Genomic DNA, 12,616 nt, shown 5'->3' with positions numbered 1-12,616 from the left:
ATACTAATATTAATAGTGTCATATAGACTATGGTTATACTAATAGTTTAATACAGACTATAGTTATACTAAATCACTATAACTAATACTAATATATAGCTATTCTAATAGCTTAATATTAATACTATTATATAGTCTAATATATTATAGAGAAAACCTTCCCACCGGTCGGTCTGTTCATACCCAACTAACAACCCTCTAATAAAATTTTGCCACCTAGATCCTTCATTTTACATTTTGTGCACTTGACTACAGCTGATAAAAAATTCACAAAACTCCTCTTGTGCCTTCTCCTCTTCATTTCACACCCACGCCATCAACGTATTTGTTGATGCTATTGCATTGCTAAAACCTATGACCAAGGACTACCCTCACCCACAACATCGCTGACAACCACCACTTCAAACCACCAACAAAGTTCACTTCGCTCTCCCCTTTCTCGCCCCGTTCTTGATAGTGTTCTCGTGGAACGCCTACTACATGACTGGATTGTAGAAGCAGAAAAACTAGCATTGCTAGAAGATGAGGTATTCGAGCTCACATTTGTTTCACGATTAAAAAGTTGGGTTGATTTTGGTACATAGCATTTTTATACATCATAAATAACCCCAAATCAAATGAAATCAACATAAATAAGAGCAAGTCACCGGGATCGGGGTCGGGGTCGGGGAGGGAGTAATTACCTCGATGTGGGGCGATGGAGAAAAATATCTCGCCAGGGGGGGGGGGGCAATGGAGGTTGTTGGGACGATGGAGTTGGTGGCAGTGACTGAGTTTGGTGGTGGCAACGAGTCTAGTGTCTCAAGGTGCGGTGACGGGTTTGGTTTTGCCTATATGAGAAACTGCTATGCTTTCATTAGATGCAGTAGGCACGAGTGAAGGAAGGTTGCTTGTGGTGATTCTGTGTGGTGAGGTTAACTAATTTATTGTGTTTTTGTCTACATATCGTCGTGTGAATAGAGGGTTGCTATTATCAGTTTAATAGCTGGATCGCTTCGCAGCGGAACTGTATATTATATACCTATAACTAATACTAATATATATACTAATACCAATAGTCTAATATAGTCTATAGTCTATAGTTATAATAATATAATTATACTAAATCACTATAACTAATACTAATATTATACTAATAGTCTAATATTAATACTATTATATAGTTAAATTATAATACTAATTACTATAACTAAATCACTATAGTCTATAACTATATATATTTAGTATCAATGTATTATTATATTCTTTAATGTATAACTATATAGTCTATATATTGACTTATATTATTAATATCACTATATTAATATCACTATATGCAGTAGTAACACTATAATAGTATAATATATAGTACTAGTATAAGAGTTTAGCAATCATCTTAAGAGTATTAGTAAGATTTACAATATATTACCACTATAGTATTAGTAATAATTTTGATAAATACATTAGTGTATTAGTATACTAATTTACTATATACTTACTAATAGTATTAAATGTATTAAAAATATTTATAATGATCAATTTTCCAAACCATCAGAAATTTTTTGTAATGATCATTTAAAAAAAAAAATGGCAAACCCTCAGGAAACGGCGCCGTTCCTCTCCAAGACTTCAACGAATAAACCCTAGCCCCTCTCTTCCTGAATCCTCATTCCTCACCCGAGCCCCTCTCTTCCTCACTCTCTGGCCTCTGCCTCTCTGCCCTCTCGTCTCTGTCTCACGCCGTTGCACATCTCGCCGTCGCCCCCTCAGAAACACAGGAAACGGCGCCGTTGCACCTCCCATCTCGCCGTGCCTGTAAGAACATGAGAATGTCAAAGATTCTTTCCTTTAATTTATGTTAGTAGACTCTGCAAGTTTAGTAAAATGTTTATCCCATATTTTTACCATACACACACATTGATGTTAAATTCTGATTAGTCACCAGACTCACCATCATCGATCAATTTCATGGAAGATGCATGACCCTTCTTTCATTTTAAACTACCCTAACTTTGAACTGTTTATGAACACCTTTAAATTGTAAAGAGCAATCCTTTCAAAGATCAGTATCGTGGCAGTAAAAATAAAACCAAAATAAAAGCTTTCCTAGATCAACATGGATTAGTTTGTGGCTTTTGCTTTGATTCAAAACCAAAGCCAAGATCTAGGACCCAGCTAGCTACGTCTCTACCTTTACTGCTAATAAGGAGACTCTCAATATATAAGTGCATGTTTCTCTGTTTTTAATTGGTTTTTCACACACACACACACACACACATATCTATATATAAATACACACACACACACACACACATCAACATTGCTATGTATGATCATCATCTGATATTATCATTGCTGTACTCGTGAATTCCCTTTAGAGATTAATGCATGATGATCTGTTCGGTATTGTTTTGATGAACATAAAAAATTAAAAATGCTGTTATATTTTTATTTTTGAGAGTTCATATATATATAGTAGGTGAAGTAAGTGAAAGTGGAGGATAGTAAAGGTTAGATGATTGTTTAAAGAGAAGGTTTCCTTATTAAAAACATGTAAAGAGGTGTTAGGGCAAGAAAATTCAGAGATTGAACTCTATGTTTAGAGAATGTGCAATCTGATTGCATCAAAAGGCTGGCTTGCACCTTTTATTTTCTGCCATATAAATTCCCATCAATTTGTAAAAACCTTGATTACATATTATTAGTTATGTTAGTTAATAGTTATAGCAGATTTTATTAACCGAAAATCAGTTTTAATAAAAACTATAAAGCTGATCTTGTTAGTTTTTATTTGTTATAGCTGCTTGTATTAATTTTATTTTTATTACTATAGATGGATCCTTCAAATGAAACAGATTTTAGTAAAGCAGATTTTTGTAGTTGTAACAGATTTTGGAATAAAAGTATAAAAACAGATTTTTTTTAAAGCAGTTTTTTTTTTTTTTTTTTTTACAAATTTGCATTTTATTAAAACCGGACCGGTAACACCAGATGTAACCGAGGGGGGGGGGTTAACCGGTGTGTAATCGGTTTTTGAAAATGCAAAACCGGTACATATCGGTTTGGTCCTAAATTTTATCCAAAACCGGACTGGACCGAACCGGTTACACCCCTGACTCAGGCTAAACAGGTGATGTTGCTGAGTCCCTTTTTTTTTTTGTTTAATGTTCTGTGTTGGTTTTTATTTGTTTTTAGGTGTTTAATTGTTGCATTTTTATGTACAAGTTTGGAGTCTAGACCTTTTTTTTTTTGGTCTTTAGTTTGAAGCTTGCTTTTTTTGGTGTGTGGTGTAAATATGTTGTTAGATATATTCTTTATATTACTTATCAAAAAAGATATATTCTTTATATTGGTCTTTTATTTCAGTGGATTGAGCGATAAGCGAAAATGTATCTCCAGTTCTACATAAACGAGAATGGTGACAAAGTTTATACCACTAAGGTATGCCATTCCGATTGATCCCGCAGCTCGCTGGTAATAGGACATCCATGCTTTTCATCGTTTGGAGTTTTGTTTAAGCTTTGAATGTATAAAACTTGGTCCGTCTAAGCTTGTGGGTACTTAAGTTTGCACCTAAGTTAGTTACATTGCCCACTTCAGGAGATTTTAATTTGTGCCCTTTTTTTTTTACGTGAAATGAGGAAAATAGGAAAACAATTTCAGAAGAAAATATTTTTAAAGCAAATAAATTATTTTCCACTTTCTGGTGGAGATTTAAAGTTTGTCCATAAATACTTTTACGCGTTTTGTTGGCATGTAAATTTGTCCATATATCCATTTCAATAGTTATTTATTTATTTATGAGTTTGACTCATAGCTAGTGAGGAATGAATTGAGATTAAGTGAGGTGGTACTTGATGGAACATTGGAGCCGGAGAAGTGCAAGAAGGCGGAGGCTTGAGTTGGAGTCAAAGTCAAATTTCATGGCAAGGGTTGCTTGCAATAGGACAAAGGGATAACAAAAACAAGGGCATGTGTAAGGGGAGCAGTGGGAGGTGGTAGGGGGTTGCATAAGTGGAGCGGCAGCGTTGACAAGAGAGTGGATGCTACAAAGCTGCTCTACAATAGTCAATAAGTCTAGTCATAAGATTTGGGTGTGGGGAGAGGGGAGAGAGTGCTCTAAAAAAATGGCTTGCACCTCTTTAGAGGGGTAAGCTTCCATTTTACACCTATGAGGGTTAATCTTCGCATTGACCAACCAAAAAATTTCCATGTACTTTGATTTTCCTCCTTATGCTTGTAAGAACTAAATGTAATGACTTGCTAACAAAGCTTTGGTTCACTTTTTTCTCTCCGTACATGTGCGAAAAAGTTTCATTTTTGTTTTCTTCGTCGATGAGAATGGTGGTTAGTTAGGTTCTGTGTTTACGTTGATGGTGGTTTGGATGTGTTTTGCAAGGGAGTTTGTGATTGAATCAAAGCTCTTCACAATGGTGAGAGAAGGTGGACTTATTCGAATCCTTGAGAGAGTTAGGGGGTTCAAGCAGGAGCTGTTACTGGGGCTGGGGCACTGCAAAATGGCTTGGAAGAGCTCTGGAGGATTGCACGATAGGCAAAAGGAGGGACTTTTATACGTCAATAAGGGAGGGCCATCGGAGTGTCATAGCTCAGCTATGCTCGAATAAATGGGGTAGATTCTTGGATGTGGCAGCTTACGATGAAGGGAATCGCCGAAGTAGTATTATTATTCTTGAAGGAAAGGGGGCAAGGGGATGGAGAAGAATGAATGAGGTGTTATTGGAGGCTATCCAGGTGAGCAGTAACAACGTAAGGTCTAATGGTGGTTTTAAGAGGAAGCCATGGAAAGGTACTGAGGTGGGTTCGAAGTTGTACAAAGAAGTTTTATCTTCGGCAGGAAGGCACGGTGTCCCGAGAACTGGGGATGGCGGAGGAGGAACTGGGTGGGAAGGAACTGGTAGGGGGTACTATGAGGGTGACGTGCATTGAGCCACTCACGATTTTCCTCGGGAGCATGATTATGGCAGAGACTTGTACTGCATGGTGAGGGAGGTGCAGGAGCAGTTGAGGTATTTGCAGAGGGAGATGGATAAAGTGGTTAGGAGTGTCAGGGCTTTTAAGGAAGGAGATGAAACGGTGCCTGCAGGGGGTGAAAACGGTGAGTTTAGGAGGCCCTTAGTCACGCGTAAAGGGCTGGGTCAACAGGCCCGCATCTCATATGGGATTAAGAACGGCCATCCATTGGGTCGTTTTGAGCCCGCTTAAGCCCAATAAATTGATACCCACTTGAAAATAATGGAGGGCTCAGGCAAGAGGTGTTTCGAGGCCCTCTCAGCCGCAGACGAAGCCGCAATGCCACCAGAGGGTGGTGGACGTGCCGGAGACTTCGTCGCTTCGTCAGAAGACACCGATGAAGGTGGTGGACTCGTCGGAGGTTGGGCTGGAACTGTAGGAGAAGCCGACTGAGTTGGTGGAGTCTTTTCCACCACCACCGACTTGTGGGGGCGGAGATGATGGCCTGAGGTATGGTCAGAAAATGCCGAAGAGGGGTGGGGTTGGTTGGGTGAGGCCTTTTGAGCTGCTCAGGGTCGTTGAATCACTGCCGTGAGACACGTCTCCTCTGGGGAATGGGCAGAATCTCTCGGAGAGGACTCTGGAGTTGCTCGGCGATGTTGTACCAATGTTGCAGGACTTTCTTCATCTGAATGGGCAGAATGTGTTGTTGGGAAGTGAGGGAAAGAGCCCATGTGGTTTTCATAGTCACGATAAAATGGGGACAGAGGACTCGGCCAGTGAGGATCTCTTTCTCTTAGATGAAGAGAATCAGGGAGGGGAAGTGGGTTTTGTGCTCGAGGAAGAGATCTTGGAGGAACAGTTGGAGTTCATAACTCAAAACCCTACCCCTTTGAATTGCTTGTTTCTAGACCAGTCAAGTGCCTTAGATTGGGTTTTTAACATAGTGAAGGATATACAGGACTTGGTTGGTTTGAAATGTGAAGGATATGAGGAGCAATTCATGGCGCTACTCACTGCCATTGAAGCTGGGCACCAACAAAAAAAAAAAGCTGGTTTAAAGAGAGAACGTGAACTTAGGAGGCTAACATGGTCCATGAACTCTGAAGGTAGTTCTTGTAGGGATGGGTCTAAGGGGAAGGGATTGGCCTATCCTAAATGAAACAAAAAATTGTATCGTGGAATGTCTGTGGACTAAATGAGGCCAGTAAGCATCTTCAAATAAGAAACTTACTACGAGGGTGGAAGGCGGACATTGTTTGTTTATAGGAGACGAAGATGAGAGTAATTACTACAAAAACTGTATGAAGCATATGGAGTTGCAGACATGTGGATTGGGTATATCTGGCTGCTGATGGGGCTTCAGGAGGAGTGTTGGTGATGTGGGACCAACGGGTGGTGGAGAAAAGGGAGGAGTTCATAGGGTTATTTACGGCATCTTCCTTTAGGAGAGTGTTAGATGGTTATTCGTGTGCTTTTGCAGGTGTGTATGGTCCCAATACAGACACTGATCGTAGATTATTGTGGGATGAGCTAGTTGGAGTTCACAGTGTGTGGGATCTTCTATGGTGCATTGGAGGAGATTTTAACGTAATTAGATTTCTTAGTGAGAGCTATGGTAATAGAAGAATGCGACTGGCAATGTCAGATTTCTCGGAATGCATTTTTGAGTTGAATTTAGTGGATTTACCAATGGCGGGGGGGACATGCACGTGGACGAATAATCAGACCTGGTCTCGATTAGATAGATTCCTAATTTCCCCAGAGTGGGAAATTCACTATCTGGAGGTTTGGCAAAAGAGACTGCCTCGGTTGTGTTCCAACCATTGGCCTATTTTGTTGGATTGTGGGGGGATTCGAAGAAGATGTAGGTATTTCAAGTTCGAAAACATGTGGCTGTAATCGGAAGGTTTTGTGGATAAGGTCAGATCGTGGTGGTCATCTTATCAGATACAAGGTATTCTTAGCTTCACGTTTGCGAGTAAATTGAAAGCTCTAAAACAAGATTTGAAGTTTTGGAATATACAACCTTTTGGCAACGTTGGGGAGCACAAGGAAAGTAAGACAAGGGAGATCCATGAGCTAGAAAGGTTAAAAGAGTCTAGGACCTTATCACAGGAGGAATTAGCCCAAAAGCTTGTGCTGGTTGTAGACCTTGAGAGGATCATTCTACTAAAAGAGATTTCGTGGCGGCAAAAGTCTAGAGCTTTATGGTTGAAAGAAGGAGACTGAAGCACTAAGTTTTTTCACAGGGTAGCCAACCATCGTAAAAGATCCAACAATATTGAGGTGCTGAAAATTGATGGTATAATTTGCAAGGATCAACAGGTGATTAATAATCATGTGGTTGGTTTTTTTGAACAACTACTAACTGAGCAGGAGGGTTGGTGGCCTAAGCTTGATGGGCTGGTTTTTGATTCTATTGGGCCTATGGATGGTAACCGTTTGGAGAGGCCTTTTGAGGAGTCTGAGGTTTTTGATGTGGTGAGAAAAATGGCTAAAGATAAGGCTCCAGGTCTTGATGGGTTTTCTATGGGTTTCTTTCAAACATGTTGGGATGTATTGAAGGATGATCTCATGAAGGTGTTCCAGGAATTCCATTCGGTTGAAAAATTCGAGAAAAGCCTGAATGCCACTTTTCTTGCTTTGATACCAAAGAAGGTTGTGGTCGAGGAGATTAGGGAGTTTCGTCCCATTAATCTAGTAAATGGGGTATACAAGATTATCTCTAAGGTACTTGTGAAACGCCTTAGTGAGGTTGTGGGAAAGATAATCTCAAAGCCCTAGAATGCTTTTGTAAAAGATAGACAGATCTTAGATGCATTTCTCATTGCAAATGAATGTCTGTATAGTAGACTGAAAGCTGGTAATGCAGGGATTATTTGTAAGTTAGACATTTAGGAGGCATATGATCATGTTAACTGGGATTTCCTTCTTGACCTTCTTGGGAGATGTGGTTTTGGAGAGAAATGGTGATCTTGGATCCGTTGGTGTATATCTATTGTGAAATTTTCGGTCCTGATTAATGGAAGTCCAATAGGTTATTTCAATAGCTCTCGAGGTTTAAGACAAGGAGATCCGTTGTCCCCGTTACTCTTTGTTATTGTGATGGAGGCTTTGAGCAGAATGACCATAACCCTGGTCTCTAATGGGCGTGTGACTGGGTACTCGATTGGATCCCCGGGAGGGGGATTTATAAATCTCTCATTTATTGTTTGCAGATGACACTCTTATATTTTGTGAGGCAGACTATAATCAGGTTTGAGTTTTAAAGGCTCTCTTACTTTGTTTTGAAGTAGCTTCGGTGTTGAAAGTGAACTTGGATAAATCAGAGATGGTGCCTATTGGAGGTGTTCAACACATCAGACAGTTGGCTAATACTCTGGGGTGCAAGATTGCCTCACTCCTTATGACATATCTTGGCCTTTCGTTGGGGGCCGCCTCGAGAGCGGTTTCTGTATGGGATTCAGTCATTGAGAAAGTAGAGCGTCGATTAGCAGGTTGGAAGATGATGTACTTGTCCAAAGGTGGTAGGATTACCTTGATAAAGAGTATATTATCTAATTTACTGACCTATTTCATGTCCTTGTTCCCCATTCCAGCAAGTGTGACGCTTTGTACAGAGAAGTTACAGCGGGACTTCTTGTGGGGTGGGATAGGCAAGGAATTTAAATTCCACCTTGTCAGGTGGGAGAAGGTTTGTTGTCCTCTCCCTAATGGTGGGTTAGGTATTCGAAATCTGAGATTGTTTAATTGGGCGCTACTTGGCAAATGGTTGTGGAGATATCATAAAGAACCAGAAGCCCTTTGGAAGTTGGTGATTGGGAGCAAATATGGGGGTTTATGGGGGGGGGATGGTGTACCGATGAAGTGAGAGGGACATATGGAGTGGGGTTGTAGAAACATATAAGAAAAGGATGGGGGGTTTTCTCTCGTCATTCACGATTATGCCTAGGAGATGGGGCTAGGATCAAATTCTAATATGATTCTTGGTGTGGTAATGGTGCTTTGAAGGATCTATTTCTTGATCTCTTTAGGGTTGCAAATGAAATAGATGCTTCAGTGGCGGATGTCATGGTGATAGTAGAGGAACAAATCCAGTGATACATCAATTTCAGCCGGTCGGCAAATGATTGGGAAATGGACAGCTTTGCAGCTTTTTTCGGGCTTTTGTACTCGCTTAAACCGAATAATCAGCATGCTGACACATTGTTGGTGGATACCTTCAAGTGGTGTTTTCTCGGTTCGCTCGTTCTATAAAACCCTTTCACATCAGCTCCCTATTCAGTTTCCTTGGAAAAGAATTCAGAGACATAAGGCGCCTCTCAAAGCATCATTTTTTGTGTGGACCGCTTCCTCGGGTAAGATCTTCACAACGGATAATTTGAGGAAACGAAGGGTGATCATCGTAGATTGGTGTTGCATGTGTAGGAATGGGGGGGAATTTGTGGACCATCTTCTACTACACTGTGAAGTAGCTCGAGGGTTATGGAATGAGGTATTTAGCAGACTAGACTTGGGTTGGGTTATGCCTGAGACAGTAGTAGCGGTTTTGGCTAGTTGGACTGATCTAAGAGGAAATCAACAGATCAAGGCGATATGGAAAATGATTCCTATAGTGTGTATGGCAGGAGCGCAATGAACGGACGTTCGAGGACAAAGAGAGATCGAAGGAGGAACTTGTTGCTTTCTTTTTTAGAACCCTTTGTACTTGGGCCTCTACCGTTTATTTTATTGGCCAAGATTTCCATGATTTCCTTGTATCTATTGTCCCTATGTAGTTAGGGCATTCTTTGTACTACACATCAATGTTTTGAATACCGTACCGGACGTCGTATCGGTCAAGGCACTGGAACGAAATATTTCGATACCGGTACCGTTTCGGAATAGCGTTTCGGGATAACGTTTCGGGATAGTCGATATATAAATAAATTATATATAAAAATAAATTATATAGAAATACATATATATAAAAATTATAAATAGTCTAGTCTAAATTAGGGGTTAAAAAATAAATTTGTAATTTGAAAAAATGAAAAAAAAAAAAAAAAACATACAGGCCGAAATATCGGCCGGTACCGGCTGGTATCGGCCGAAATATAGGCCAGTACAGGCCGAAATTTAGTCCGAAATGGCCGGTACCGGCCGGTACGGCCGGTATTTTAACCGGTACGGAACATATATCATACCTGTACCGGCCGGACGGCCGAAACGAAAAATTTCGGCCGTACCGGCCGGTACGGTACGAAATTTAAAACACTGCTACACATGGCTTTGCCTATTCTTTTATTAATACAACTTGATTACTTATAAAAAAAAGAACTAAATGTATTTCTGGTGATCAATATGCTGGTTGACCTTTGGGAATGGTTGGAAAAATTAATGAGCACATGTGGCTGCTGCACGTAAATTATTTACAGAATGTATTCAGTGTCTGATCTTGTGGCATGGCTATCTGAAACACATCCTGAACATCATATGCAAAAGTGTAACTTTGTATTTCTCAAGGGCTTGATATTTTGTTCTGGATTTATGTGACTTTCCCTATATATTAACATCATTGTTTAGTATTTAATATTTAATACCTTCTGTCCTACTCTGCTCTTTTGTGTTGACTTTCATGTTCTTTGCTTCATGTAGAAAGACTCGCCACTGGGACTGGCCACACAATCTGCTCATCCAGGTAATATAGTATGGACATTACATTAACTGTGCTCTCTTGCTCGTTCTTTCTGACTAGTATGGGCATTTGTGTGCAAATGTTATTCGAAAGTAAATTGGGCCACTCTTGTTTTGCCTGTTCACTAACATTGTGATAATAGACTGTAGATAGACGTATAGAGGTCAATATGTAAATAAATAATTGATTAGTGAAGCTCTGGAAAGTTATGGTGTAGACTGCTAGTGGCTCTTTTCAGACATGTTTGTAAAACAACAGATGCAACTATTGTTCAAGTCAATTGCCTGGAATTATCTTGCTGTGTTATCTTGATCAGCCTACTTCTTGTAGTTAATGTCCTCAACTGAATCAAACAGATGCACTGAATCATTTTTTTGGGTTTTGTTGCATAGATTCTGGTACTATTTGTGCATTTCATCTAACTATCATCCTTTCTATCTACCAAAATACAATGCCAGTTGAGTCCACGTGCTTATCATGCCATCCCTTTACGTTCTTCTTGCATCGTATTGTTGCATATTTTTATATGACGTATCTGGAGGGTATGAAGGCTGGTGCGACCTTTGTGTGCTGTTTATCTGCTTCAATGTCATACTTCATTTTGTATTGAAAACCTCATTATATCAGGCTATGGCACGTAGTGTTTTTAGTGTAGTGATAGTTCTATTTCTTTGACCTAGTTGTCACATAGAATTTGTCGGGATAAATGAGATACACCACATTGAGTGGTATAGGAGGTGAATGAGATCCCATAATGATTGGGAGGGAGAGTTCTTGCTCTTTATAGTTATCTCAAAAAGGTTCTAATTATACCATTGACCAGTCTTTTGGAGTATAGGCCCAAATGTTGGTTGGGCCTCCTTTAGGATGTTACACATGGTATCAGAGCCAATCTCAACCAGAAATATGAGATTTGAGCTGTTCCACCTAAAATTTAAGGGTTGGGGACTGTGATACCCCATATTGAGTGGTATAGGTGGTGAATGGGTCTCCACATTGTTTGGGAGGGAGAAGTTCTCATTTTTTATAATGAGTCCAAAGGGCTATAATTGTACTATTGACTAGTTCTGTTGGAGTATTGGCCTAGACGTGGCTTGGGCATCCCTTAGGGTGTCACAATAGAAGAGGGAAAAAAAGAAAAGAAAAGGAGACTATTAAGACCTTTCTAACTGTGTACCAGTTCTAACTTATAAGGGAAGCAAACGACACCAAATTATGCTTTGGAAGCCTCAACAGCAGCATGGGTAGTAGGTGCTTGTAAAAAAGCTTCCGGTAAGATTCAACAAAGTGAATGGTAGAGCAGATAGAGTATTCTGTAGGCATTTGACGGGGAAAAAGCATGCATCTCGACCCCTAATCTATTTACTTTATGCAACCGTTTTCATCATAATTTCCATTAATCAAGCTCTACTTATAAAACAAATAATTTCCATTAATCGAGTTCTATCTCCACTTGTTGGTTGCAGCCCGTTTCTCCCCGGATGACAAATACTCAAGGCAAAGAGTTCTTCTGAAGAAGCGTTTTGGATTGTTGCCAATCCAGCAGCCACCTCAAAAGTATTGATTCAGCCGATATACTGTCCTGTTTTGGATTCGATCTGAATTTGAAGCTTCTTGCATGGAAAAGTGTTGTAGTTTCTCTGCAACCTTGTCATCAACTTTAAATGTTTAGTGATGTTAAAAAACTTACTTCCAGACATTTGAGTTCACTTATAGTGAGGGATGAGGGAGGATGGTTGTGTTAAAAGCACCTTTGTTCGTTGCAATTCAAGTGATACATCCAATTGAGTAATTAGGTATTCATATATTAAGGACATGCGGTACTCTCATCCTGTCATGGAATGTTATCAGCTAAATTTGATGCTTGCACCAGCATTTTGAATTACATATTGTGTTGTGATTGGATGACTGCTACATTAATATAACCTAATAATTTTTCAAAATTTACTGTCAGCCAAGTAACTTTTTCTGTTAACACCTGTTTTGC

The 12,616-nt window shown here is 39.8% G+C and overlaps 1 protein-coding gene across 1 annotated transcript; it reads left to right on the top strand.

The window, feature by feature from the left end:
* Positions 1-1,630: 1,630 nt before the first annotated feature.
* LOC108987807 (H/ACA ribonucleoprotein complex subunit 3-like protein) lies at positions 1,631-12,516 on the top strand. The gene is made up of 4 exons (XM_035694408.1): positions 1,631-1,793; positions 3,345-3,419; positions 10,590-10,632; positions 12,096-12,516. Exons 2-4 carry the CDS (start codon positions 3,366-3,368, stop codon positions 12,191-12,193), a joined length of 195 nt encoding a protein of 64 aa, XP_035550301.1. The 5' UTR covers positions 1,631-1,793; positions 3,345-3,365; the 3' UTR covers positions 12,194-12,516.
* Positions 12,517-12,616: the final 100 nt, after the last annotated feature.

This window comes from Juglans regia, chromosome 10 (assembly GCF_001411555.2).
Source record: "Juglans regia cultivar Chandler chromosome 10, Walnut 2.0, whole genome shotgun sequence".
Classification (NCBI taxonomy): domain Eukaryota; kingdom Viridiplantae; phylum Streptophyta; class Magnoliopsida; order Fagales; family Juglandaceae; genus Juglans; species Juglans regia.
The sequence above is the reverse complement of the archived record's forward strand: the minus strand, read 5'-3'. Positions and strand labels throughout refer to the sequence as shown.